This window comes from Microchirus variegatus, assembly GCF_963457635.1.
Source record: "Microchirus variegatus genome assembly, chromosome: 2".
Lineage (NCBI taxonomy): Eukaryota > Metazoa > Chordata > Actinopteri > Pleuronectiformes > Soleidae > Microchirus > Microchirus variegatus.
The window spans coordinates 4,946,685-4,971,837 of record NC_139803.1 but is presented as its reverse complement, the minus strand read 5'-3'; the positions used below and the strand labels follow the sequence as shown (position 1 = coordinate 4,971,837).

Here is a 25,153-nt window from a genome sequence, read left to right as displayed (position 1 = left end):
AACACTAAATATATGTATGTATGTGAAGCTGCTCTGTGCATGGCCTCATGTTACCACGGTTACCTCAAACCTAATGTCACACAAAAGTGCTGGAGGGAACCCAGCAGAACACACAGGTGTATTATTTTACAGTTGTTGACATGGCCTTAAATGATAAATATGTCACAGAAGCTGTGACATATTGTGACATAAAGACGACGTAGAGACTTCGAGGTTAATAAGGTTTTTTACATCAGTCAAATTCAGTTATGAACGATGCTCGTGAGAAGAAATTCAGCTCAAGTGCCTGCAGCCTGACCACAGCCACCGCATGCTCTGAAGAGAATGATAAATTACTGCACTGTTAATATTATTATTATTATTATTATTGATTCAGAATGTAGAATGCCTTGAGATTTGTATGTTTGTTACACCAGAATAAAGCGATTTCAACGACTTCACCGTCTGTCCAATGAAAAACAAGGATGCTATCCAGTCGTGTTTTTATTCATATGCCAAGTTAAATTAATAACACGTCGTCCACTGCATTCACCTCCGACACACACACACACACACACACACACACACACACCCAGAGAATACACAATAAGAAGAAGACACTGTTCAAGTGCAGACCAGCAAACTCTACAAGACTTCATAGACTTCATTGTTCAGAAACATTTTCAAGTCAAGTATGAAAAAAAATACACATCAGGTCCTGTAGTGTCCAGACACGCGCGCACACACACACACACATATTTTCTTAAAGGGTCTGAAGTCTTCAAATGATTCATGGGACAAAAACACACACACACATTGTCCAACATTCACACACACACACACACACAAATACCAGCCTTGTTGAAGGAAGTCACTGATTTGTGGGGTTTTTCTGGCCCAGGCTGGAGGTCAAAGTTCATCCATGGTTGCGCTTACGCGGCTGCTTCTGTCGCCGTGGTTTCAAGATGACGTAGCGCTTGTAGGTGGTGTGACGGTCTGACAGGAACGGAATGTAGAACGCTCTGAGGAGAGGAGAGGACCTGAGAGAGAGAAACAGGTGGATGTTAATTTTCTCACCACATCATCTTACACTAATCTACTGGACACTACACGTTTCCCCTGTTCATCACTTCCTTTCTAACTCTGAGAGGGTTTGATCCACAAAGTAAAGCAGAACTGGTCAAGAGGACGAAAATAAAAAAAGATGTTTTCCTCTTGATTTAAAAAGGTTTTGGAAACATTTTGTCTGATGTACAAACTCGACTCCTGTGAGTTTATGCAGAGATGCATATCATGAATACCGTCTGTGTGTTTTTTTAAACGTGTAGAAAAGTGAAGAATACCTGGACGCTTGAAGAAAGGGTTTGTAGGCGATGACGTTCCACTCTTGGTCTTTGCTGGATGAATAACGCGGCTCCAGTGGCGTCTCTTCATCTTTGTCCAGGTCCACTAAATAGTGGCACTGCTTCAAATCCACCTGCAAACACACAGATATTATATGTATTATTTCACGCTTAAACGCAGCATCCGTGTGTGAATAAACCTGTGCATAGCTGAGTGTCTCACATATCTGCTGGGCTCCTCCAGGTTCTGGTCGTTCATATTCTCGGGGATCATCTGTGTGGCCAGAGGAGCCGAGGCGTACGGCTGAGGAAGCTGACCTTTAAACTCAGACTGGATGAACTGCAGCTGCCAGCTGTAGAGTAGAAATACGGACTTAAATGTGTCAACGTGGCCCAATAACACAACGCGAGGACTGTGTGTAGATATATACAGACTTGTGTGGCAGCAGGAAGCTGCTGGGGAAGCGGTGCCACTCTTTGCCCACACACACATTGACTGCTCTGCCTTCAGGGACGGAGTGAAACGTGGGATCTTTGGCGATACGGTGGAACTCTGGGTACAGGTCCAGAGGTGCATGATACCCTGAAGACAGAAGGGGAGGGAAAAAAAAGCATTGAGTCCATTTCCAACTCCTGTTTTTGATAAAGTGGGTTAAACAGTTTGTGTGTCCACGCACCTCTGAAGAGGGCAACAGAGCGAGACAGGGACAACACTGCAAAGACCACAACGGCACTGAGAGCCAGCCAGTTGGAGGAGACGGTGTAATGCTCCAGTCGGTACCGCTGGAACAGGAAGTGGTAGCATTTCTACAGGGAAGAGAATTCATTTAGAAGAACTCACCATGACACGTGTGAGCAACGGCAAAGAAGGAGCTGTAGAAACTAGGGCTGTAACGATATGCGTATCGAAATCGTGATACTCAGAGCCATGAACCTGTCTCGCGATCTGAGAAAACAGAATCGCGAAACGCTCTTTCTAACTCCCAGTTATTTTTCCAGTCAGCCACATGATATGAGCTGTTAGTGCTACAAAACTTTTTCATTAGGGGTGTCAAATTATCGCGTTAATTGTGATTAATTAATTACAGCGCTTTAATTAACGTGTTATGTTTTTTAATCGTGTTAATCTCTTCTTCACTGATGTCCTCAGTACCGGGGTCAGCGTCAGACGCAGCGACAAAAGCGTCATAAAACCATGTCTAACGTTAACAAACACAGACATGCTGCATACCCACAGAAAGGTCAGAATCTCAGCTAAAAGCTCATATAAACCATTCTCATGTTCACCAAGCACAGTTAAAACACAGATGGATCAAACCCACAGGAGCGGAAAAAACCTGTTCCAGCGCACACATTCAAAAGCGGCACCGGAGCGTCAGCGTGATTATGTAAACAGCGGAGATTTCACAGATTTTTATCACTCTACGAACAAGATTCACGGATCCAGCCCCAAAATAAGAGCAAAACAACAACTGACTTTCAATAGATACAAGCAGAAATGTTGTCTTACCTTTGCTGTTTATCAAAACAAGTTATTTCCACTGGAACAAAACTGCTTCTCATGAAGAACTACACTTCCCAGGATGCTTTGGGGACAAATCCCAGTCTGATTGATCATTTACTTTGTACTTTTCCACAGTATTATTTTGTTACAGAAATCTTTGGTTATTTATTTATTTATGTTCAAATCTGTTCACAGTGTTCCAAAATATTTGTTATTAAATGTTACATTAAGTTGTTATATAAGTAAAATGTTTTTTTTAATTTTTAAAAATCGTGATACAAATCGAATCGTGAGTTTGTGTATCGTTACAGCCCTAGTAGAAACTATGGTAAGTAGAAAAGGATAAACCTGGAGAGAGGACAGGGCGACTGCACCGCTGAGGCAGATGAGAGGGTAGATGGGGAAGAGGAAGCGTTCTTCTTTGTGAGGTCTGGTGAAGAACACCAACATCCACAGATACATGGGAGACAGAGTCAGCCAGTATGGACGGCCCAAGTTCTGCACTGCACAGAACACACATGTAATCATGTAAACTGACTGTTAGAGCTACATTCAGAGTATTTATATCAAGGAGAGACGGCACTGAAACTGCTGCACCAACAGCTAACCTGAATCAACCTGAAAACACGACGTAAGCGTTCGTGCTGCTGTATGAAACACAGCCAGTCCTTTCACTCACCATTGAACCTGTGCAACAGCGTCTCCATCAGGGCGGTGAGAGGAAGTGAAAACAGAGCCAGAGCAAACACCAGGTTAAAGTTTAGCGCACCATTCACAAAGTAGAAATGCCATGGCTCTGTACCTGAGAATCAAAAAACACAACATGCGTGTCAAATATTACAGGCAGAATCATTTATAGGATAGTTATTGATTTTATTAAGATTTAAGCATTGGACAATGATGGAATAACTCAGAACTTAAAGCTTATATATCATTCTGTATATACGTGTGTATATAATGGTGTGTGTGGGTGTGTGCTCGTGTATATTACCATAGAGATCAGGTCCATGTGGTGTGAAGACATTATACAACAGAATATTGAGCGGAGCAATGACCAGTTTGCCATAAAAGAACGAGTCCACTGCCACGAGGGGAACCTGAGACACACACACACACACACACAGACACAGACACAGACACAGACAGACACACACAGACACAGACACACACACACACACACACACACACACACACACACACACACACACACACACACACACACACACACACACACACACACACACACACACACACATTTCACATAAGGCTTCATCAGCATAATCACACATAAGTCATGAAGCATCCCATGATTTGAGAAGTCTCACCAGCAGCAGAAGCAGAGCAACAGCCGACCAGAGAATAAAACCTTTCCACTGCTTCTTCAACACCAGCAGGTCAAAGGCCACCGGAGCCCTAACAACGATATGTAAATGTAAATAAGACATGGATTTAGATGCAGCAGCATGTTTGTGTGTAAGAGTTTAAAACCACCGTACCCGATCAGAGCAGAGAACGGCCACCCAACGATGACACCAGCAGCAACGCCAAAAACAGCTAATGGTGTGGAGTCCTGGAACCATCCCGTCATGGCAACCAGTGTCGTATACATACAAAAAGAGGAGGGTAGGAACGCTGAGGTGAAAGAACAAATGTTTAAAACGGGACACACACACACACACACAGACAGAATAAAGAAAGTGTGTGGACGATTCACACCAACCTGCAGATGAGCAGAACATCCCTGTGCTCAGGACGAGGAAGGCCAACATCAGACGGCCGACGTGCAGACCAAACTTCTTACACACAGCCCTGTTTCACACACACACACACACACAGATGAAAAGGTTCACTCTCGTATCACACACACACTGTGCGGTATAATGTGATTCCCACGTGCATGGGACAGGAGGGTGGACTCACTTGTAGAAATAGAGCTCACACACACAGCAGGAGAATGCTAAGACACATCGCACAAAGTAGAACACAAGCACCTGCAACACAATCATAACACAAGCTGGAAACCACTGCACATGTTCTAGTTTCATCTGTAGAAACGCTGCATGTGACTTACAGACGTGCACGTTTACCTTGTTTGTTTGTAGGACATGGGCGTGCAGATAAGCAGGGAGAGCATGCAGCCACAGGTAAGCATAAGATCTGATGGCGTACAGCGGAGAATATTCCCACGTTTGCATCCCTGTGCCGTACAGCAGGAAGTGCATCTGAGAACACATGTGAACAGCTGAAGACAGAGGGACAGGAAGTGGCTCACACATGATATCTTAATCTTAACACAGATTATATTGGTGAAGAGCACTCACGGGCTCCCAGTAGTTGAAGGTCTCGTCACAGTCTGAGATATTACTGAGCAAAGCTGCACAGAAACGTGCCGAGAGGAGACATTTGAAGGCAGTGGAGCCTTCTGGAGCCCACACCTGCCCACCTCGACTCACTGACCTGTGACGACAACACACACACAATCACAACAGTTATTATTCTGTGGGAGATGAAGCGGTAGATAGTCTGGGTGGGGATCACACCATACAACCATTCGGTGACATCTCTTAACGTAGCTTTCTTCATCCTGCTGTAAACTCACTCTTCTTCATCCAGGTCACTGCTGCACAAGTTTCACTCACTCACTCACTCACTCATTTCCACCAGATCAGCATTTTGTGAAACACTTATTAGAGCAGCCTGTTTGGCTCCAGTGTGATTGGCTGCTTCGATAACACGTGTACCTTATAAAGTGGCCGCTGTGTTTACAGCTGTAGACAACTTTAATGAGCGGCTAAATCATAGTTACAGTGACAGTGATGCTAAAATGCAATCCTGCCTGTGTGTGTGTGTGTTGTTCACACCATCATCAGATTAGTCATATTATTCAGATTATAGTGGACTCAGCTCTTTACGACACGTCACCTTACACACTGTCAACACTTCCACGTAAAGAACAAACACTTTAATATAACAACAATAATGATAATAAAGCTTTAGTTTTACTTTAATGCTGAGGAGGTGGTCCTGTGTCTGAGGACATAAGGACATAAGGACACAGGTGAGAGGATGAATGAAGCTGACAATTTAGCTACGATGTCTGTTCAAAATAAGTGACGCAAATAACCACAGGAGCAGCATTTTAGGGTGAAAACAGTGTAAAATGGCGTCTGTGTTAGCTGTTAGGAGGACGTTGTATGATAAATATTATAAACCCCTGTGGTCGCGTTCATAGAGACATAACTTGACAGCAGCTAGCTTTAGCCACAGCTAGCATAGCTGTAGCTAGCTTCCCGAGTTCCGGCTGTCAATCACACCGGGGATGGAGCTCGTAGCACCGGCGAGTGAAACGCCTCTGCCCCGGGACTCGTACTCACTCTTGTCTCTGTGTCTCTGTGGCTTTAGCGTCCTCACCGCCTCTGTCCTCCTTCGGTGTCCGGGCCTCGGTGGAGACATTGACGGCGTTGCTGTCTTGTTGTCGGCTGCCTCGCCTGGTGCGCTGTCGAAGCGCCTTGGCCGCCATGATTCCCGACGACGACGGCGGTGGAGGTGGAGCTGGTGCTGCTGCTCCCGAGTCCCACTTCGGGCATTTTCGTCGCTGTCCGTCACTGTGACAGCGCTCATAACTCATAACTACTCATAATAACTAACTTAACAGTGTTATTTGGTTTTCATAAGTAATAATTATGAGATAATAATATATGAATTTATTGATATTTTACAATGATTTTTCACAAACTACAAATGACTGTTAAATAATGAATTTATTCATGAATCACACACAGAAACACAGACGTCACATTTCAAATAAATACATTATGATGACGATAATGTGTGATGTATGTGAAGTTACCGGAGTGTGAGCTGCAGTCGAGACGAGAGTAAAGACTCCAGCTGTTTGTGAAAGTGCAGAGCGTGTGTGTGTGACAGAGCGTGTGTGTGTGTGTGGTACACCAGTCTGTAGCAGTAGCTGGTTTGACTCAGGTCCGGATGAGAGAACGTGTCCATGAGTTTCACTTGCTCCACGGCGCCGCGCGCGACCTCTCGGACCAGAGCGTGGAACTTTGTCTCCTCCCAGCTCGGTCCAGTCCAGAAGCTGATGTCAAAGCTGAAGTGCTCGGGGAACAAGGAAAACGGGAGGAAGGGAGTCCCGGGTGATGGCCGTGGTGCAAAGTGTTTTAAGAAGCGTTGGTCACGTGACCAGAGCAGCCGCCAATCAGGGAGGGAGAACAGGAGCACGGCCAGAAGGTCCAGATTCAGAGACACGGTCAGGCTGATGCGGCTGCTATCCTCGCTCGTGTTGTTTGGAAACACTTGACCGACCAAACCCACAGGCTCGGCCGTCAGACGCAGACCTCCCTGCACTGTGACCACGGAGACCCCGTACGATGCCAGCAGCGTGTCCAGCCTTTCTCCCAGGAATCTGATTGGCTCACAGTCCGGAGAGAAAACACCTGTGAGGAGAAGCTGGTGAAATGCTGGCTGAGACCAGACATGAACGGACACGCTCCTGAACACCAGGCCACTCAGGCCATGGAACACTGCAGCGACACCATTACACACTTCACGCGTCGCTTCCTCCTCACCTCCTCCAACACCTTCACAGTCTGACTCTGTGTCCCCGTGAATTACCTCCTCTTTTTTAGCGAGAAGCTCTTGCATCTGAGGGAACAGTGAAGGACGCAGCAGATAAAGTCCATTCTCTCTTTCAGGATCCACAGACCTGGAGCTCTCAGCTTCTTTACTTCGTACCTGCTCCACTTTCTCTGCACCGACTCCAGAAAACAGATGCTGGTCTTTGTCTCCGTCTGCAGGAGAATGAACCTCAGAGCCCGGGTCTTTCTGAAGCGGGTGGACCCCGTAGAATTGTGTCGCGTCTACCTCGCAGCAGCACGTCTGCTGCCGATGGGTCGTTATGAGAAAGGGAATGGTCTCCGTCGTCATGGAGACCGTCCACTTCTCTGCCAGTCCCTCAAGAAGAAAGTCCTGCACCAGTGAGACAGGGTGGACAGAACCTGGACAGAGGAAGTCCCTGATGAAAGACACAGACATGGTTACACTGATGCCTTTTGACTGACACAGCATAAGGGCTTCTGTGTTACTCTGGATTTCCACTGGACGCGTTACAGCCGCGGTCACTGTTGCAAATCGCTTCTATTCTAATCAATGAGAGCATTTCCACCAGGGGGCGCTGCGGAACATCTCAGCAGCGTCCCAGAAGCGGCTTGCCGCGCCAATCACTTTCGATAGGAAGCAGTTCTATTTTTGCCGCTGCTGAACGGCGTAAATTTCAACAGAGCAGATCGCGATGAGATGAGATTGAGGGTTAATCAGGAATTGGAATTCACCCTTAATGTACGACGAGAGACTGATTGTTGAAGTGGAGAAACATAAAATAATTTATGACACCAGATCAACAGTTCTTCCATGTTGGAGAATGAAAGAAGCTGTGTTGTTGTTGTTTCCTTTATACACACAGTCTATCGCGGGATCTCGCGAACTCGCATCCGTTCGAGATTATCGCGCGATCTTCTGTGAATACCGCTGGCTCCCAAGGCACCGCGCCGCTGCTGTAACGCGTCCAGTGGAAATCCGGGGTTAGGTTTACCTGAACATATAATCGCTGAGCTCAGGTGGAACATTGTACTGGACTTTGTCCCCTTCAACAACCTCCTCCACCTTTAAAACCCGAGCAGGGACGTAAGGGAGGCTGCGAGTAAATACATGAAGCAGAGCTCTGTCCACGTGAAAGCCTTTGTCCTGGCTCCTGCACAACAACAACAACAACAACATCAGTCAACTCGCACTCACTCACAGCTCTTTCACACTCACCGTCACTACTCACCTGTATCCAGTGCACTTGTAGCTCTGGTATCTCCCACTTTCAAAAGGACGGACGTCGCTGAGGACGAGCTGTGCCTCTGCCGCCATGGCAACCACCTGCCAGCTGTTGTGGCGCTCTCGCCTGGGCTGGTCTGCCGGTGTGCCGCCCTGTCCGTTACACAGGGCCACGTGAACCTCTCCATCTTCAGCCAACACCTGAACACAACTGAGCAGACAAAGGATCACAAAAGTGGAACATTTCTCACTTCATTTATGGCAAACGTCTGCTCTAATCCATCCATCGTGGAGCGCTTTATCCTCCACATGAGGGCGCTGCTGTCAAACCCAGCTGACGTCAGTGACAGTACATTTACCTGATGAAGAAGTTTTTCAGGAGCTCTCGATTCTTCTTCACGCCACTCTTTCTGCCACAGTGAGGAAAGTTGAAGACCACGCGTTCAAAGAGACGTCCCTGCAGAGACACACACTCGTCCAGCTTTGTGCAGTCCACACCGAAAATCACACTTCCACCTGCACAACAACAACAACAATTATGATATACATCTATTTACTGTGTGTACATGCAGACGCACCAGCTCACTTTAAAAACAACACATGATTCTGAAAATTAACTGATGAGAAATACGCAAACAAGATCACAACTAACGAGGACATGTGTCATCATTGAGGACATGTTGTGTCTGAGGACATGTTTTGTCATCATTGAGGACATGTTGTGTCATTGAGTACATGTTGTGTCATCATTGAGGACATGTTTTGTCATCATTGAGGACATGTTTTGTCATCATTGAGGACATGTTTTGTCATCATTGAGGACATGTTTTGTTATCTTTGAGGACATGTTTTGTCATCATTGAGGACATGTGTCTGAGGACATGTTTTGTTATAATTGAGGACATGTTGTGTCTTAGAGGACATGGACATGTTTTGTCATCATTGAGGACATGTTTCATCATTGAGGACATGTTTTGTCATCATTGAGGACATGTTGTGTCCTTGACACGTTTTGTCATCATTGAGGACATGTTGTGTCCTTGACATGTTTTGTCATCATTGAGGACATGTTGTGTCCTTGACATGTTTTGTCATCATTGAGGACATGTTGTGTCATTGAGGACATGTTGTGTCCTTGACATGTTTTGTCATCATTGAGGACATGTTGTGTCCTTGACACGTTTTGTCATCATTGAGGACATGTTGTGTCCTTGACACGTTTTGTCATCATTGAGGACATGTTGTGTCCTTGACATGTTTTGTCATCATTGAGGACATGTTGTGTCCTTGACACGTTTTGTCATCATTGAGGACATGTTGTGTCATCATTGAGGACATGTTTTGTCATCATTGAGGACATGTGTCTTTGAGGACATGTTTTGTCATTGAGGACATGTTGTGTCCTTGACATGTTTTGTCATCATTGAGGACATGCGTCATCATTGAGGACATGTTTTGTCATCAACGAGGACATGTTTTGTCATCATCGAGGACATGTGTCTGAGGACATGTTGTGTCTGAGGACATGTTGTGTCTGAGGACATGTTGTGTCCTTGACATGTTTTGTCATCGTTGAGGACATGTTGTGTCTTTGAGGACATGTTGTGTCCTTGAGCACGCGCAGTACCTGAGTCTTTGATGATGAGGACGTTCGCGGCGGCACCTTCATGTCGCTGAGCCTCGTCCTCGCGCTGCAGGCAGGTGGCTGTCACGCGCGAGTTCGCGTGAACGTGGCTCATGAACGCGGAGAACGAGAAGTTTCCTTCTCCCACCATCAATATGGACAGAGAAGGAGACATGTCCACTCCTCACACAAGATGTCCTCCTGGAATAAAACAACAACAAGTGTGTAAATGTCACCGCCTTCACTTCCTCACGCTCTGCTAACATCGTAGTTATTAAAGATTTAACAGACAAAACAAACGTCGCTCTTACAGTTTGGTTTAATGAATTAAAACATGAATGAATGAATGATTAAATAAATAAATAAAGTAATGAATGAATGTGTGTACTCACCTGTAGCTGCAGCGGTTTTACTGCACTGACACTGACGGTGTCGCACGTACAGGAGTTCGGCGTGAAACACAACCTGTGGAACATTGCCGTGTTTTCCCCCGCGAATAAGAGAATAAACATGAAATCAGTGTGGCTCTCACAGCTCGTGTTTCCACACGGACAGGATTAGTGGGGCGCCGTGGGAGGAGCTTGTTTGGAGCATCTTCAGCATCATCATCAGTGTTGTTCGTTTGTGTCATTGAAGAATAAAGGTTGACGCAGGTTTCAGTGTTGACTTTTCTCCTCACCATCATCATCGCACGTACGTAAATAAAACAGAACACACAAACTTACACACACACTCACACACACACGGTGTTTGTGCTGATGCTAAGGTCATGATGCTAACACCTGCTCACACACACACACAAGCATCAGCAGCATCCTGAGATGATGATGATGATGATGATGGTGAGGATGATGGTTCAACTTTCAAATATCTACATTTCGAATGATAGCTCGTGTTTTCACATAATGTTATTAACAAGTAATTCATGTTTATTTTATTATTTTAGTAAATACTCAAGTGTCCAAGAAGACTTTTTTTTTTTCTACATATTCAGTTATTCATTTTCTCTCCTTTTCTATTGTCTGGAGAATAACTCATGTTTGTCGTACTTTGTTCAGGACTCATCACAGTTTAAATAGATAAAATAACACAAACAGTTTTGATAAATGTAGAATAAACTTCAACTTCTTGTTCGTCTCTGTCCGTCCCTATATATTTCCAGATCGACTACCTACTTTATTATTGTATTATTTTATTTCATTTAGCGTATTGCCTATTTTACTGATTTGTTTGATTTGATTTGTATCTGTATATCTAGCTCTTGTTTCCTCATGCTGTAATTCTTTCCTACTTTGCACGGAGCATCTGGAACAGAAACAGTTCACCCCGGGGATAAATAAAGTATTCTGATTCTGATTCTCTGACCTCTCGCTCTCACGCAGGAAGTGTTGCGCCCACATGGGCAGCGTTCTGGCCTTGTCTTCTGGTCCAGGCCATCATCAGAACTGGCCTTTCTCCACAGATCCTCCTCCTTCTCGCTGGAACTCCCACCCCGCTCACTGGGACAGTCCTCCACGCTGGGAGAGGAGAGATGGACGGCTGCCCAACCCTGGCAGCTTTCATTCTCTGCACAGGAGCTGCAAAGGCGAGTATGACTGGGGGGAAGAAACAAGTGGTGCATGCAGTGGATTTACATGCATCATGCTTTTCCAAAATAATAACCTGAGACCATTTTTAACCCAGGAATTAAAGTCATTGAGTTGTTCTGAAATCCAACACCTTTAGACGCTACAGTGGTTGTAAAGGCACCAATAGTAATTGTAATCTTTCTGTTCTTTCTCCCCCCTCAGATGTTTTTCCTCAGCAGATTGAGGGAGTTAAGATGATCCTCAACAAAACTCTCAGCAGCTTCTTTAAGGTAACGCTCCACCCTCCTCCCATCATGTACACGGAGACGACTCGTCAGTTCTGTGAATGTCACGCATCAATCAATCAATCAATCAATCAATCAAATTTTCTTTGTATAGCCCACAATTTACAAAGCACAGTTTGTCTCACGGGGCTTCACAGGCTTAGACCCTCGACCAGGGTAAGGAAAAACTACCAGGGAAAAAACCCTTATAACAGGGAAAATTAAAGAGGTAGAAACCTTAGGGAGAAGCACAGGTGAGGGATCCACTCCCTGGACGGACAGACGTACACAATGACAAAGACTAAAGAGTAAAAAGTCTTTACAAGCACATGTTTCACTTGTTTCCAGGTGAGTCACATGCTGCATCTCAGCGCCGTCAGTCCTTCTTACTATCGTTTCCACGTGGAGCATCTGCAGTCTGACGACGACAGCAAGGACAAGGTTTGAACACGTTGAGTCGGTGGATTATGACACAAACATAGAGTTCCATCAGGTGACTTACATACTCATTATTATTATCATTATATACCTTGTGTTTGTAGGACGCCCCGGCGTTGATCGGAGAGATGGACTCTTCAGGGAGCCTGAACGCTCACGCTCTGCTGCACGTCACCGAGCGTTTCCGGGCCAGGACTGTGTTCCAGGTAAAGGACGAGGACAAAAAGCCTTTCCCCTTACAGTATATCATCCATCTGTCCTATCCCACATTCACCTCTCGATTGTGTTTTAGACTCAGCAGTCTCAGTTTGTCACCTGGCAGTTTGAGACTGAGTTTAGAGGGAACGACTTCACTGCTGCGGTGACTGTCGCCAACCCAGACGTCCTCCGAGAGTCAGGTGATCATCATTAACGAGGGGAAAATGAGCTGAAACGTTTACTGGTTTGTTTTCTGGCTGGAAACTAAAACCTAAATCCACTGGAAATATCACAGATTACAGTTGATGTCACACAGGAGTTGTTAATCCACCGCTGCCTTTGTGTTATCCTTTCATCGGGGACAGTTATCCTCGTGGCACACTTCCTGCAGAGTGTGTCCTCTGGACTGGTGTTAGGAGGCGAGCTGGTTTACCATCGGGGAAGGTCAGAGGAAGGAGGGATTCTCACGCTGGCCGGACAGTACTCACGTGAGCTGTCTTTGAGTTTCTTTAGAGCATTCGTTCTTAAAGTGCGGCCCGGGGGCCAATGGCAGCCCGCAAAAACATTTCTGGAGGCCCCGCAATGAATTACAGTTGATAGTTTTAATCCAGGAGCTACTAAGCTTGTTAAATGTTAATTGGACATTACTGGATACAGACCAATAAGTGTAAACAAAAATACTGGGTATTTACCTGGTTTCTATATGGTAAATTTTAGTGTATTATTGGGTTATAAACTGGTAATAAGTAGGTAGCCAGTAAATATATGGTAGACAGAAATGTGTTACTTGGTATTAACCTGTAATTAGAAGGTAAGAACAATGGCCAAAATACTGGGTAATTACCCAGTAAATTATGAAGCGTTATTGTATTAATGAGGGTGGAGAGTGGAGGCGGGACTTCCGCTACAAGTAAAGAGACGCTTGATTTGTTTTCTCGCGTTTGTCCTTACAGGCTCCGGCAGAAACATGGCGTCTCGCTGCTAACAGTGGCTATGCGACCGCGGCCCGCGACTATGTTATTTTAAATGACTTTTTGAAACACTACGAAAATGAAACAAAGAATATTATACAGCGACTAGACAATGCAGGAGCACATAATATGTATACAAAAGTGGATTTTGGGTAATATAAACCCATAAATACTACATATTGTCCCTTTAAAGGTGCATTATGTAATAAATCTAAAGCAGCTGGCGACTCAGGAATAATGTTCATATAAGAAACTGAACTCACCAACAACAACAGTACAGACAAAATATTTGCATTAAAAAAAATATTTTGCAGACTGCAATTTTGAAATCATGTTTTGGCATGTGGCGCCACCTACCGCCGCCTACCAATCATTGCAGTCAGTAGAGTCTCAGCTGCCGAGCAATCACGGGTTGCCAGTTACGTCAGAAAACGAAACCTAAAAGACCTCGGTATTGTGAATTTGAATGTAGTAACCGTGTTTGGCCACATTCTTACATATGGCACCTTTACATAACATTATATTAACGCTCATATTAGTTAACGCTAAACTGTCAAACTGCAATCTGGTCATTAAAATTATTGAAAATGGGATTTCTTTCTTTTTTTCCTTTTGGCGGCCCTCAGTCCAATGTTGGGTTCCTAAATTGGCCCTCAGGTGTCAAAACTTTGAGAACCCCTGCTTTAGACGAACTTAGAAGATTTTCTCTTGTGGTTTTCGTTGATGGAGTTTTGTCGTCATTCAGGACCAAACTGGGTGGCCACGCTGAACGCTGGGAAAGGAGGTGCACATGCGAGCTACTACCACAGAGCCAACAAACAGGTAACAGCAAACACCAGCACACACACGTTAGTGCTCATCTTAAAACTGAGTGTGTGTGTGTTTCACCAGATTCAAGTTGGAGTGGAGTTTGAAGCGAGCACCAGGACACAGGAGACCACCACCTCCTTTGGGTATCAGATGGAGCTGCCCGAGGCCAACATGGTGTTTCGAGGTGAACTTCTTTCAGATGTCAAGACATTATTTATCGTTGTTTCATTATAACCCTGTGTGTGTGTGTGTATGTGTGTGTGCAGGTATGATAAACAGTCGCTGTATCATCGGCGGCGTGTTGGAGAAGCGTCTGACTCCGCTGCCTGCCACCCTGATGATGGGCGCCTTTGTAAACCACAGAGGTGACAAACTGCAGGTGGGCCTCGGTGTCACTGTGGGATGACGGTCCTTTAAAGACCATGATCTAGACTATTCCCCAGAGGTTCTTCAGCCTCTTGGAACCACTTCAGTGTTCAGTGTGGATTTGATTTGAGGCCCACAGAGTTTCCTCAGATCAATGCATCTTACCAGGCGATCTACCTCTCAGGATGGACATGGTGTTTGTGATGTGAGGACACACACACACTGACATGATGTCTGTGATGTGAGGACACACACACTGACATGATGTCTGTGATGTGAGGACACACACACTGACATGATGTCTGTGATGTGAGGACACACACACTGACATGATGTTTGTGATGTGAGGACACACACACACTGACAGAATGTGACTTTAGACAAGTCTCCCTGAAACCAGACTGCACACACATATACAATATACTGATCATAGATTATAGAATCTTTTATACTCTAGTTAGTCCTAAAGAAACATGTTTTTAGATGACATTAAAAGTTTTAATAAATAAAAAACTATTATTTATGTTTTACTAACCTGTTAAGCTGAACGTTTCCTACTGCGCCTCGTGGTTTAATATAGAACGTGATCATTCCCGGGTTTACATTTGTCTCACTGATATTTGAATTTCAACACAAGAAAACTTAATCTGTGAGGATTTTCAGTGATTAAAATGTCAGCTTTGTTTAAGTCTCACAGCCACGTCAGGTCTGACAGGTGTGTGTGTGTGTGTGTGTGTGTGTGTGTGTGTGTGTATGCGACCTGCACTTTGCTGCTTTCCGCTCCCGATAAACAAAAGAATGGCTCATGTGTATTATTTATATATATTATTTAACATAAGAGAATCATTTAATAAAGATGTTATTTCTCTTATCTAACACTTCTGTCAGTTTTTATTTATATTTACTGAACTGTATTATCGATATATTTGATGATGAAATAAATACATGGCAATGAAACAGAAATCTTGTCGAACTCTGTTTTTATTGTCATGTATTTAGTTTAGCATCGAGCTAACTGTTTAAATGTAACTGAATATTACATTGTAACATCTTGGAGTCAAAGTGTGCCTGAGTTTTATGTTCAGATGAATCATTCCCATGAACTCTGTGTGCGTCTTCATCTCTGTCATTAAAAAAAGCAGCTTTGAGGCCGGAGATTCATAAAACTTTTTCATACAAAATACTAACATGTAAAAATGTCTGTACATCCATAGAGTGTCTATACAAATGTGTGAGGTTTGTAACAGAATCCCACAGTGTGGCTGTTTAAAGGGCTTTGTCCTTGAAGAAAGAGAAGAATCGTTTCCCTGCTTCTCCCTTGACTTTTAGCGACTTGCTTCTTTGGAGTCCTAACGTCTTTTCTGCCTCCTGCTTCCTTTCCTTCTCCCTCTCCTCCTCCCTCTGCTGCACCTGCTGGTTGATCACCAGCCTCATGTCCTCCTGCAACAACATCACAGTCAAACACCTGTATTATCACACCAAACTTGGATCTTTGTGTGTCCGTGCTGCACACTCACCTGCCAGGCCTCCAGCTCCTGAGACAGCGCCACCTTGTGTTTGATGGTGTTGAGAAGCTGCTGAGTCAGGGATTCTTTCTCCTGACGCACTGTGGCCAAGTCACTCTCTAAGGAACTGAGCATTGACACGATGATGATGATGATGATGATGATGATGATGAAAACACACATCACTGTAAACAAATGTGCTGCACTGTGATCGCTCACCTGTAGCTGGGTTTTCCTCTGAACGGCGTGATCTCTTCTCTTAACGTCTCCAGCTCTTCTCGCTGAGTCTGCAGCTGTGGAAAATACATCCAATAATGTTTGAATAGAAAATGAACGAAGCCATCCAAGTAAACCTGTAAGCCTGTGTTTGACAGACCTCTTCTTTCAGTGACTGTATCTCCTGGTCTCGTGCTCGCAGGACAGTAGAATGAGAGAGGAGAGCATCTTTAGCCTGATGAGACAAAGAGTTTGTGTTAAAACGGCAACAGATTATAATGTGAGTCTGTGGTCAGTAACATGAGAGTAACACATAATAATGTGAGTCTGTGGTCAGTAACATGAGTGTAACACATGATAATGTGAGTCTGTGGTCAGTAACATGAGTGTAACACATAATAATGCGAGTCTGTGGTCAGTTACATGAGTGTAAAACATGATAATACGAGTCTGTGGTCAGTAACATGAGTGTAACACATGATAATGTGAGTGTGGTCAGTAACATGTGTGTAACACACGATAATGTGAGTCTGTGGTCAGTAACATGAGTGTATCACACAATAATGTGAGTCTGTGGTCAGTAACATGTGTGTAACACACAAAATTGTGAGTCTGTGGTCAGTAATATGAGTGTAACACACGATAATGTGAGTCTGTGGTCAGTAACATGAGTGTAACACACGATAATGTGAGTTTGTGGTCAGTAACATGAGTGTAAAACACGATAATGTGAGTCTGTGGTCAGTAACATGAGTGTAACACATGATAATGTGAGTCTGTGGTCAGTAACGTGTGTAAAACACAATAATGTGAGTCTGTGGTCAGTAACATGAGGGTAACACACAATAATGTGAGTCTGTGGTCAGTAACATGAGTGTAACACACAATAATGTGAGTCTGAGGTCAGTAACATGAGTGTAACACACAATAATGTAAGTCTCTGGTCAGCAACATGAGTGTAACACACAATAATGTGAGTCTGTGGTCAGAAACATGAGTGTAACACAATAATGTGAGTCTGTGGTCAGTAACATGAGTGTAACACATAATAATGTGAGTCTGTGGTCAGTAACATGAGTGTAACACACAATAATGTGAGTCTGTGGTCAGCAACATGAGTGTAAAACACAATAATGTGAGTCTGTGGTCAGTAGCATGAGTGTAACACATAATAATGTGAGTCTGTGGTCAGTAACATGAGTGTAACACAATAATAATGCGTATGTGTATGTGTGTGTGTACCTGTGTGTGTAGCTGTGTGTGTAGATGTGTGTATACCTGTGATTGCTGTATCTCACTGAGCAGAGACAAAGGTTGTGTGTACCTGTGTGTATCTCTATGTGTGTACATGTGTGTGTAGCTGTGTGTGTGTACCTGTGTTTGTTGTATCTCAATGAGCAGAGACAAAGGTTGTGTGTGTGTACCTGTGATTGTTGTATCTCACTGAGCAGAGACAAAGGTTGTGTGTGTACCTGTGTATATCTGTGTGGGTGTACGTGTGTGTGTAGCTGTGTGTGTGTACTTGTGTGTGTAGCTGTGTGTGTGTACCTGTGATTGCTGTATCTCACTGAGCAGAGACAAAGGTTGTGTGTGAGTGCTGTCCAGGACGCTCTCTTCTCCCAGGTTCAGAGCTTTTTGCTGCAGAGAGCGATTTACGGTCCGCAACTCAAATACCACTCCCTGCTCCTGCTCTATCTACACACAGACACACAAATACACACACAGAGCTTCAGACAACTTGTGTTAGTGATGAGTGACAGTCGTAAGCTTCTCTCCCGTCCTTTACCTCTGCTTCCTTGTCTCTCAGTTTGATGTGCAGCTCAGACAGTCGGTCTCTCTGAGTCTCTCTCTCCAGTCGCAGTCGCTCGTTATCGTCCTGTGAGGCTTTGAGTTGTGTTTCCATGTACGACAGTCGCTCCAGCAACACTCTGTTCTGTGCAGGACGGAGGGAGAGACCACTCCACGTACTCAAACACTGGCACATACAGTCAACAGTGCAGTGCATACAGTATACTGAGAAAGTGTGTTGAATTCTATGGAGCTCATTTAGAGGTTCTTCATATTTCTTCTCAACCGTTCATGCCTCTCTTGGGCCATGTTTGTAATACAGTAATAGTGTTGGTGTGTGAGGTGTCGTTTACTGTAAGTGAAGTAAGAAGAATACCTCTGCTTGAATATTCTCGATCTGTGTGAAGCTGATGTTTCGGCTAAAGGACGACTCGTCCATCTCTTCTCTGAGGGATCGAAGCTCAGTCCTCAAGGTGTGTTCCAGTGTGACCGCCTGGACGGGAAGGATTGACATGGGAAATTGTTGTGAGAGGTTATTATTTAATAAATGAGCGACAAAGACAGGACTCCCAAAACCTGCTGGTCTGCATTGTTCCTGTCTGAGAGGCTGAGACGTGACGCCACACAAATGGCTTGAGAAAAACACACAGACACACAAACAGAGTCCATACTGAGATTGTGTTCATTCTCACAGCGTGACACCATCTTTGAACTCACCTCTGCCAGCTGCTCCACCAGACGCTGGTTGTGATTGGCTAACTGAGTCAGCTGCTCGCTCTCGTCTCGCCTGCGGTCTCTTCCCTGACTCTGGTGTCGCTGCAGCTCAGCCCTCATGGCCACTAAATCTGTGGTGAGCTCTGCCTCTTTCTGACCCGAGGTCAGTTCATTCATGTCCAGCCTCCTCTGAAGAACATGCTTCTCCTGCTGCAGAGCCTTTAACGCATGCAAGACAACGTGATATATCATGTGACCGGATTCACAGCAACATCACGTTAAAGTGTGTCAGTGGGACAATGAGTGAGAACACACAAGCCCTACGTGTACATGGAGGATATTTTTCTGATTATAACTGACACAGTTGTGTCACTTGTCACCAGAATAGCTGCAGGACACATTTAAGATGACAGTTTCATACATGGATTTATAGTGAGACACGATATGATGTCTGCTGTGGAGACAGCTGAAGACACTGAAGACAAGCATTCTTATACTGTCCTTAGATTTCCCTAATTTCACTCCATTCTTAAACTCTTTTTAGCCGTTTTTACCTGTGCACTTGATCACTTTTACTTCTTTTTGTTGCTGATTTTTAATGTTGCCTTTAGTGTTTTTGTTTCCTTTTGGTTTCTGTAGCACTTTGAGATTATTTTATGAAAAGTGCTCTACAAATAAAATGTATTATTATTAATATTATTATTATTATAACAACAGTCAGAGAGACAAGGTCAAAGGTCAAAGGATGTTGAAGATGGAGTTGTCAGGCAGGAGGAGAAGAGGAAGTCCACAGAGAAGGATGTTGTTAAGGAGGACATGAGGACAGTTGGTGTAAGAGAAGAAGTAAGAGGACAATGTCATGTATAATCATTTCTTCTTCTTCTACTACTTTAACCTTTGACCTTGGACAGGTCAGTCCATCATAGTGACAGCATTCCAGCATTCACTCTCACACCTACGCTGTCCACCAGGTTACATACTCTTTACATTATAACTCTATTTTAATCATCTTAATATTGACTATCTTTCCTGGTGTGACAATTTAATACCTTTACATTTTGTATCTATTGTATGTACTTTTTTATATTATGAACCAGCACATGAGTTTGTGTTTGTTTGTGTTCATTTATCTGTAATTTGAGTAAGACAACAGACCCAAGTGAAGCCTCATCACACAGCATATATATATATATATATATATATATATATATATATATATATATGTAATCTCAGAGTGGTGATTACCTCCAGCTCCCTCTCCCTCTGCCTCAGAGTGACCGTCAGCTCCTCACTCTTCTCCAGTAACGCTCGTCCTAGCTCTGCGGCGAGGATTAAATCCGTCTCGATCTCTCCCGCGCTGTCGATGCAGCCGGGGGTGGACGTGGACGAGGGGAGGCCGAAGGACAGAGACACCGAGGACGATGAGGACAGAGGGAAGAAGGAGTCCTCCAGGCTCGGGGAGGGGAGACTGTCTTTCCTCGGGGTGAACATTGTTGACGGTGTCACTGCAGAGACAGCATCATCCCAGATGGCGTAATCCACACTCATACAGGTGGCAGATTCGTCCTGTAATCCTCAGCTTCTGCTTCTGCTGTCAGTCAGACATACATCTGTGGGCAGAGGAAACATTGTCAACATCTGTGAAAACTGCAGCTGTGAAATCCAGGACAAGTTGTTTTGCAGTAATCTTATCTGTGACTGCCTTTAAGGAGCTCTTTTGTCTGAATCACGCTTTTGTTACTGTGACCGAAATACCAGCTCCGCTCTTATCTTTGTTCTGTTCTCCTCTCCCTGAATACCACAGCTATTGTCCTCCATTATTCTCTATAAATACAACAAAATCTTCAGTTCTGATCAGTTCTGAACTGAAACTCGGTCATTGAGAAATAACCGCCAAACCTGTTCACTGCTAAATCTTTAAAGAAAGGAAAGAATATGGCAGGTTCATATAAGATCTAGTTATTTTCTCTGTCTAAATGAGCCGTTTCAGTCTGAAGCTGATGATGTAACTCTGTACTCACACCTGTTCTCACACCTGTTACACCACCTCATCAAACCAGTCTGTCATCTTACCTAAAATCTATGTTCAAATTATAATCCCAACCTCAGTTCAGAACACTGTCATCATCTAAATCTGTATCATCTGAATCTGCTCTATAACACAAACCATTTCACTCAGAATGAAGCAAAATTTAAGCTTTAAGTCTCACCTGAGAGATCTCAGCCAGCACGGAACAGCGCTTCCTGTTTGGTGAGTGTGTGTGTGTGTGAGTGTGTGTGTGTGTCAGTGAGTGAGAGAGTTTGGGTGTGTTTGCACAGGAGAGGCTCAGCTCGTTTCCTTGGCAGTGGAAACATACAGCATGTAAATACAGCCGCTGGCTCCGCCTCCACAGCACAGGTGTGTGTGTGTGTGTGTGTGTGTGTGTGTGTGTGTGTGTGTGTGTGTGTGTGTGTGTGTGTGTGTGTGAGAGTGTGTGTGTGTAGGTCGTCTTCCTTGGGTCTATTTGAAAAATACACACAAATATTACACGTTAAGCAAATATAAAACCATACATTTCCAATAATAAATAAAAACAACAGACATTTGAAATCATAAAATCATGATTCCATATACATATATATATATATATATATATATATATATATATATATATATATAAAACCATAGAAAGATGACCACAATAATTCCTTTTAACCCACTGCACCTTAAGTAAAGATTTTGTGTTTATGTATTTTTTATTTCTTAGGTCTTTATTTTCCTTTTAACCCTAACCTCGCACCAAAGTCAAATTCCTTGTAATATCAGACTCTGAACTCTAATTCTGACTGTGATTAGCAGCTGATCATCAGTGCTTGACTTCACCGTTATACGTTTGTTTTCCACTGGAGAATCCTGGCATATTCACACAGGGTGAGCTGGGGTGAGGGGGAGCATGTGAAACAAGACGGAGTCTGTCTAATCTGACTTTCCTCCTCCTCCTCCTCTGTATCCCCCATCCTGTTTACCTGCTTGAAGGTTTTGAAAGGACCCTGTGTGTGTGTGTGTGTGTGTGTGTAGGGGGCAGGGAGAGAAGCCTGCACACAGACAAAAGCTGATAAAAACACCAGTGGATCAGTGGTTTCCCTCCTGCTCACCTCCACTCGTACAGTCATGACTTGTAAACTCTGCGTCTCTCTGTCTCTGTGGCTTCTCGTGGCTTTGTCTGAAGCTGGACGACAGATGCCCAAACTCTCTGAGAAGAAGCTCTGCGCTGACTCTGAATGCAGCTGTAAGTAGCACCAGCTCCTCTTTTAATGCTCTGGAAGTTGTCACCGTGTTCCTAAAGGTTACCCTCTGGACTTTTATCACACATCACTGCTTCTTTGCCTTGTGCTCAGACCCCATCTTGATCGCTCGTGCAGTGCAGGACTACTATCCTGGAGACTGCAGGTTCATCCCCATCAGACAGGGACAGATCGTCTACGTTTACGGGATGCTCAAAGACAGAGGGAACCTCTTCTGGGCCGGCAGCGTGAGTATATGACGCGTTTATTGTTTATCAGAAGTGATGCAGCTGGTGCAGTATTTTAATCGTCTGTTCATAGGTGCAAGACTCTTACTACGGACAGCAGGAGGCTCGTATCGGACACTTTCCCAGCAGCGTTGTGACGGAGACTCATGCTCTCATGGAAGCCAGCACTGAAGTCCGCACGACTGTGGGTGGACACACACACACACACGCACACACGCACACACACACACACACACACACACACACACACACACACACACACACACACACACACAGAGTGATGATTTCTCCTCTCTTGTTCACAGAAATGGGATTTCTACTGTTACTGACGACGTCTTCACCCTGAAATCAGCCGTCATTCATCACACAAATCTATTCTGTAATAACAACATGAACATAAACCACACTCCAAGTGTTCCTGTCCTAATTCACCAACGTTAGATGATTTTAACATTAGATGATAATATTTCCAGTGCTGTTTGTTGTATAACATGATGCAAAATAAAAGTCTTTCAGTCACACCATGTAAGCTTCTTTTCCTGAATCACAGCAGGCCTTGTTTTCTGTGTTTAAACATTTATTCTGTTGTTTTCATGTATATGTCAGAGGGTTCTTACAAATACACATGGATGACACACTTCATCATTCCTTCATCTACACACACAAACACACACACCCACACTTTTCTGAGCATCGTGCCAGAGTCCATGACCTATATTCTTTAGAAAAAGGAGCCCATGAATACTTTTCTTCCTGTTCTTTCTCCTTTATCTTCCTCTCAACACTGGAACACAGTTTACGCCTGGTCTCAAATAAACGCATTGGTATCTTACTCATTATTATTCTCATAATCATCAGTAATTATCTTCAGTTTACCTTTCCACTCCTTTAAATTAAAGCTTATAATGATGCCTTAAACATGTTGACATGATCACACTAGCGTAAATATGTTTGGTACAGATTAATCATCAGCATTTAGATGCAGCTTTATGAGAAGGTACTGGCACCTGTCCACATCTTTCCATGTATGTTCCACTGACACTGAACTCACTGAACTCAACTCTAACAGGTCAGACATGAAACCAGCAGCACTTGGAGTTAGTGGTGAGACACTGTCAGCAACGTCAGGCTCTTCTCTACATTTTCTTTTCCAGTATTTGGTCTTCGCAGGAAATAGGAATCCTGCGCTCGACGCCGGGAGACGAGCGAGGCGCAGCGACGGTCAGCACGCCGTCAGACGACAGATTGGAGGTGACGTCGGCGGCCGACACGCCGGCAGGGAACCGGTACTTCCTCAGAAACTCTCGAGACACAAAGCCGTGGTCGTCCTGGAAACACAAAGTTGTCGGTCAGTGTGTGTGTGTCAAGAGTCGTGAAATCAATTCACTGTGATTATTCCTGCAGCTCTGTGCACAGATCAGTTCCCTCCTCCACCTGTCGGTCCTCGTGTTTGGCGTGCACGGTGACGAAGTCATCGCTGACACTGACGGACAACTCATCGGGGGAGAAATGCTTCACGTCCAGATGAATGACGAAGCGATCCTTCTCCATACGCATCTGCACAGACGGCACAGTTTCTATTCATGTCAAACAGTGATGTAAGAATTATAAAAGCAAATGTCACAGATTAAAACTTCAGAATAAATGCATATGTTACAGCTATGTCTCTATATCTCTAGTCTTTGTCTTGTAAAAGCTCTTTGCAGGGACACAGCTGGGACAGCATGTCAACATTCCAAAAACCCTGTCTATGCATATTATACTTTAAAATGTGCATTCTCATACTTCTTATATACGTGCACGGAGTCTGTTTTTGCTGCTGTAAATGTTTGTGTGACTATTGAAGCATTATCTCATCCCATCTCTAAACCTTTTTAAATATCAGTATTTCCAAACCCTGATAATAAAAAAGGGGGTTATTTCATTTTCCCTTACCTCACTGTGTCCATTGTCAGGCCAGTTGAACCAACGCACCAGCGATGGTGGGACGAGCGGAAAGGACCAGGACAAAGGCCAGACGTGAGGCCACTCCGTGAGAGGATCTGCAGAGGAGCGATCAGGGTGACGCTGTGGGAGAAACCGACGGTACCAGGGATACTGGATGGGGATGTCCATGGTCAGACTCCAGCAGAGACTTTTGGTGACTTTGAGACTTGGTTTGAGTTAGAGTGAGTGCTGCTCGCTGCTTTTATAGGCCTCTCCAAAGCTGGGCTGTGTCTCTGTCTCTGTCCACATCCTCTGCATCACCTCACACAAGCACATTGATTCTGCCAGCAGGCTGATTCTTCTGGAACAATGATGTCAACTGTTTATCGCTCTTTTGCACTCATTGTTTCATCTGTCTGACTGTGACCAGTTGTCTCACTCTCTCTCTTCTCTTGGTCATAGGGGCACTGGCTCAGAGTCCTGCTGATGCCCCCAGAAATACCCACGTCTGCTGTGTGTGTGTGTGTGTGTGTGTGTGTGTGAGGGACAGCTGCCAGAGCATTACCCTGCTG

General features: G+C 44.4%; 6 protein-coding genes across 6 annotated transcripts; 2 read left to right on the top strand and 4 right to left on the bottom strand.

Moving 5' to 3' along the window:
• Positions 1 to 549: 549 nt before the first annotated feature.
• Positions 550 to 6,346, bottom strand: alg9 (ALG9 alpha-1,2-mannosyltransferase; the record flags this gene model as incomplete). The annotated part of the gene is made up of 15 exons (XM_083908928.1): positions 550 to 1,019; positions 1,323 to 1,456; positions 1,546 to 1,675; positions 1,758 to 1,905; positions 2,000 to 2,129; positions 3,175 to 3,329; positions 3,506 to 3,628; positions 3,818 to 3,923; positions 4,152 to 4,239; positions 4,323 to 4,458; positions 4,547 to 4,635; positions 4,747 to 4,817; positions 4,914 to 5,048; positions 5,148 to 5,283; positions 6,201 to 6,346. The coding sequence occupies 15 exons, from the start codon at positions 6,344 to 6,346 to the stop codon at positions 896 to 898; spliced, it is 1,851 nt and encodes a 616-aa protein (XP_083765054.1). The 3' UTR covers positions 550 to 895.
• Positions 6,347 to 6,672: 326 nt separating this feature from the next.
• On the bottom strand, positions 6,673 to 10,713 carry fdxacb1 (ferredoxin-fold anticodon binding domain containing 1; the record flags this gene model as incomplete). Its single annotated transcript, XM_083908916.1, has 6 exons — positions 10,678 to 10,713; positions 10,289 to 10,486; positions 9,021 to 9,177; positions 8,669 to 8,872; positions 8,432 to 8,590; positions 6,673 to 7,855 (listed from the first exon to the last, which is right to left on the bottom strand). The coding sequence occupies exons 2-6, from the start codon at positions 10,458 to 10,460 to the stop codon at positions 6,673 to 6,675; spliced, it is 1,875 nt and encodes a 624-aa protein (XP_083765042.1). The 5' UTR covers positions 10,461 to 10,486; positions 10,678 to 10,713.
• A 961-nt stretch (positions 10,714 to 11,674) lies between these two features.
• Positions 11,675 to 14,960, top strand: LOC310943436 (mitochondrial import receptor subunit TOM40B; the record flags this gene model as incomplete). The annotated part of the gene is made up of 9 exons (XM_083909000.1): positions 11,675 to 11,870; positions 12,076 to 12,143; positions 12,486 to 12,578; positions 12,680 to 12,781; positions 12,868 to 12,973; positions 13,139 to 13,261; positions 14,490 to 14,566; positions 14,636 to 14,738; positions 14,821 to 14,960. Exons 1-9 carry the CDS (start codon positions 11,684 to 11,686, stop codon positions 14,958 to 14,960), a joined length of 999 nt encoding a protein of 332 aa, XP_083765126.1. The 5' UTR covers positions 11,675 to 11,683.
• A 1,226-nt stretch (positions 14,961 to 16,186) lies between these two features.
• On the bottom strand, positions 16,187 to 20,634 carry bicdl2 (BICD family like cargo adaptor 2; the record flags this gene model as incomplete). The annotated part of the gene is made up of 9 exons (XM_083910426.1): positions 16,187 to 16,360; positions 16,438 to 16,552; positions 16,645 to 16,718; positions 16,802 to 16,876; positions 18,190 to 18,336; positions 18,428 to 18,574; positions 18,806 to 18,922; positions 19,147 to 19,362; positions 20,389 to 20,634. The coding sequence occupies 9 exons, from the start codon at positions 20,632 to 20,634 to the stop codon at positions 16,187 to 16,189; spliced, it is 1,311 nt and encodes a 436-aa protein (XP_083766552.1).
• A 1,660-nt stretch (positions 20,635 to 22,294) lies between these two features.
• mia (MIA SH3 domain containing) lies at positions 22,295 to 22,984 on the top strand (the record flags this gene model as incomplete). Its single annotated transcript, XM_083908988.1, has 4 exons — positions 22,295 to 22,412; positions 22,522 to 22,655; positions 22,729 to 22,839; positions 22,961 to 22,984. The coding sequence occupies 4 exons, from the start codon at positions 22,295 to 22,297 to the stop codon at positions 22,982 to 22,984; spliced, it is 387 nt and encodes a 128-aa protein (XP_083765114.1).
• Positions 22,985 to 23,791: 807 nt separating this feature from the next.
• On the bottom strand, positions 23,792 to 24,770 carry LOC310944620 (alpha-crystallin B chain-like; the record flags this gene model as incomplete). Its single annotated transcript, XM_083910423.1, has 3 exons — positions 23,792 to 23,983; positions 24,090 to 24,212; positions 24,591 to 24,770. 3 exons carry the CDS (start codon positions 24,768 to 24,770, stop codon positions 23,792 to 23,794), a joined length of 495 nt encoding a protein of 164 aa, XP_083766549.1.
• Positions 24,771 to 25,153: the final 383 nt, after the last annotated feature.